Here is a 3245-nt window from a genome sequence, read left to right as displayed (position 1 = left end):
GTAACTGTGTTGATCTTGCTCTGGCGTGCACGTCTGGAGGATCAGGTATTCAGGTCACGCTGCTGGAGTGAGCCAAGACTGCTCTTGAACAAACTTGGGAAGCTCCTGGTTTGTTTAGCGAAAACAGGGACCCGCTGCCGTGGCCTAATACCGGGGGACGATGTCGACGCGGCACGCATGGGTTTCTGGCTTCGCGATGCGAGCGTTTCAAACTTTGCAGGAAAAAGATGGCATCTTTTATGGCATCAGGCATCAGAACCCCTCCCGTTCGCACGTCACTGCAGAGTGCAGACCCGGCACGCCCTGAATTCCTGGGTCGTCTATCCTCTTAACTCGAGAAGTTGGTCCGTTGCTGCCGATGGTGTGTACACACACTCTTCAAGTCCCCAGCAAGTAAACATGGTTTTTTGTGGTTTAGTGCGATGGTTTAGAATAATATAAACGATGCAGCTCGGTAGCCCAGCTGTCCAAGAGAAATGATAAGACGGTGAGTCAGCTAAGGTCTGGATGTATCATCCACGACAACCTTTTGTAGGCCTTGTTGGGTTCCAGGACTTTTTTCATAAATTCCTATCACATCAAAAGAAATCTTACTATTTTATAGTATTAAATAAAATCTGTTTATAAATGTTTTTTGACAGCTTAGTGCTAATTCGCGAGACGAATCTAATAAGTCTAATTAATTCATAATTTGCTACAGTGATGCTACAGTAACCATCCGCTAGTCATAGCTCAATATACCTCATTAATTTAGCCCCAGGATTCTGCAGTTAGTTTTATAATTAACCTTTATTTAATACTTCTAAATACTAAAAAGTTCCAGGGACTTAAAAAAGTCCCTGAAACCAAACAAGGCAAGCCTGTGTTTATGAAAGAAAATCTCAATCGAGTCCTAGTACAAAATTCTACTAGTACACTTGTGTGATTGAAGCACAAGGCATGGCGTGACCGTGCTGGGCTGCTGGCGACCTGGCGTGGTCAGTGCTACCGCCACAAGCCCACAACCGGCGGGATCCAAGGGAAGTGTCCCAGCACCGCCCTCGGATTCCAGGAACCGTCCAGAAAGAGAGACCGGGAGACAAACACAAGACAATGGCCATGTTTGGTTGGAGGGTAAAAAAATTTTGATGAGAGAGAAATGAAGTTTTGACCACTAATTAGTAGTATTAAATAAAGTCTAATTACAAAATTACCTCCACAACTGTGGTACTGTAGCAGGTGCTCTAGCTAATGAGGCATTTGACCGTACGATTAGAGGATGATTGAGCGCGGTTACTGTAGTATCACTGTAGCCAATCATGATGAAACTTGGCTCATTAGATTCGTCTCGAAAAGTTACACCCATTCCTAAAAAGGTTTTACAAATAAACTTCGTTTAGTACTTCATGCATGCATTCGTCTTTTTGTGCAAAAATTTTCGTTGTTTTATCCAAACACGGCCAATAATGCGGCGCTCATCTGCCCCGCGGGTTAACGAGCATGTGCTGCCCATCCCAGGGTTTTATTTCCCAACCGGAAACCGGAAACCGGTTACCGCCGCCCTCCGGTACCGGTTTACCGGACCGGTTAGGCCGGTAACCGGTGGAAACCGGTTAAATTCAAATCCAAATCCAAATAAATTCAAATTTTCCCGTGCAACCGGTTCCGACCGGTTTACCGGCCGGTTTGACCGGTTTACCGGCCGGTTTTACCGGTTTACCGGTCGGTTTGACCGGTTTGAAATTCAAAAGCTCCCGTGCAAACGGTTTACCGGCCGGTTTTACCGGTTTACCGGCCGGTTTGACCGGTTTGATCGGTGGGCCTTCATGGGCCGGCCCATTTTTTTTCTTTTTCTTTTTTGATTTAACTTTAAATTCCCACAAACTATACTAAATGAATGAATTTCTGAGAAAATTTGACACCATTAGATTCATCACACCTTGAAGTATTTTTAGGAATTTTTTGGGAATTTTTCATTTTTTTAATTTAAATTTAAAATTTGAATTTTGGCCGGTTGGGTACCGGCCGGAACCGGAACCGGACCGGACCGGTTTGACCGGTAACCGGTCAAACCAGACCGGTTCCCACCGGTTAGGTTAACCCTGGCCCATCCACGAGAAAGATACCGCCGCGACGCGGACACGCGCGGAGAGGTGCCAACATGTGCTAAATCGACGGCGGCACAGATGGAGACGTCTTCTCGCCAGGGCGTGAGCCAATATCTTCCCGTTTTCAACTTTTCATAGACCTAACGCTACTCTTCTGTTGATGAAAAACATAAAGAAGGCTACTTGATAGTGGTAAATTGCTTGCAAATATGCCAGGGTACTAATAAAATGTTACGGAGTACTACACTGAGACAGACCCGTCAATCAAAAGGCAAAAAAAGATTGCTGGGACAGAACGTGCAGCAAGCAGCGGCAAGGCGGCGCCACGTCGCTGCCGCCGCCACACCGGCCAACGGAATCGAAATGGGGAGACCACAGAAACAACCGGCAAACGGACGGCTTGGCCTGGTCTGGCCCTCCGTACTAAACAAAACCAGCGACGCTGCCCCACCGTGATCAGATCGCGGCGCAAACCGGCGACGCGACATGCTTAAAGAAAGGAACGCTCCATGCTTATCCGGACGGAGCTCAAAGCAATGATCGCTCACCACCGCACCGACGCCGGGCTATAAAATCCCCGCCCGCCCACCATTCGAAAACACAGCATCCAGAGCAGAGCAAGCGGTAAGCAAGATCAGAGATCAGAGCAAGCAGTAAGCAGTAAGCAGTAGTAGTTTCCGAGCCGAGCGAGCGAGATCATCAGTAGTAGGCAGCCAAGAAGTTTTGGTTTCCAGGCGGTGCCATGGCGGACATCGCGTTGCTTGTGGCGGAGGAGTTCGAGAAGAGGGTGAAGCGGGGAGCCCCCGACGGCGGCGACAGGAGGAACTTCGGCGCCGTGGCCAAGGTGTGGAGCTCGTGGGTGGAGTCCGCCGCCGGCGCCGCGTCCGGGGTGCGGGTCAACGTCGCCGTGCAGCTCAGGGAGCTGGAGCCCAAGAGCGGGCTAGGCCTGGCCGCCGTCGACGGCCTCTTCTCCGCCTAGCGGCATCGCGCTCTCCTCCATCTTTTGATTGGGCGGAAGCGGAAGACTTGTGTTTGTTCTCTCTACTTACATGTCTCTTCCTCCCCTGACTGAGTGGTCAGTCAAAAAAATATTATATGGCGGTGGAACCTGTACATTCGAAATCTGAAAAAATATAAATCATTCCAGCCTCCATCTCA

General features: G+C 49.0%; 1 protein-coding gene across 1 annotated transcript; it reads left to right on the top strand.

Annotated features, from left to right (window-relative positions):
• The first annotated feature begins 2622 nt into the window (after nucleotides 1-2622).
• On the top strand, nucleotides 2623-3245 carry LOC120647151. Its single transcript, XM_039923800.1, has one exon. The coding sequence runs from the start codon at nucleotides 2830-2832 to the stop codon at nucleotides 3064-3066; it is 237 nt and encodes a 78-aa protein (XP_039779734.1). The 5' UTR covers nucleotides 2623-2829; the 3' UTR covers nucleotides 3067-3245.

The sequence above is a fragment of the Panicum virgatum genome, chromosome 9K (assembly GCF_016808335.1).
Source record: "Panicum virgatum strain AP13 chromosome 9K, P.virgatum_v5, whole genome shotgun sequence".
NCBI classification, from domain to species: Eukaryota; Viridiplantae; Streptophyta; class Magnoliopsida; order Poales; family Poaceae; genus Panicum; species Panicum virgatum.
The sequence above is the reverse complement of the archived record's forward strand: the minus strand, read 5'-3'. Positions and strand labels throughout refer to the sequence as shown.

Bases quoted from the DNA above. Each gene is read 5' to 3' on its own strand.
- LOC120647151 (XM_039923800.1), top strand. From the start codon at position 2,830: ATGGCGGACATCGCGTTGCTTGTGGCGGAGGAGTTCGAGAAGAGGGTG.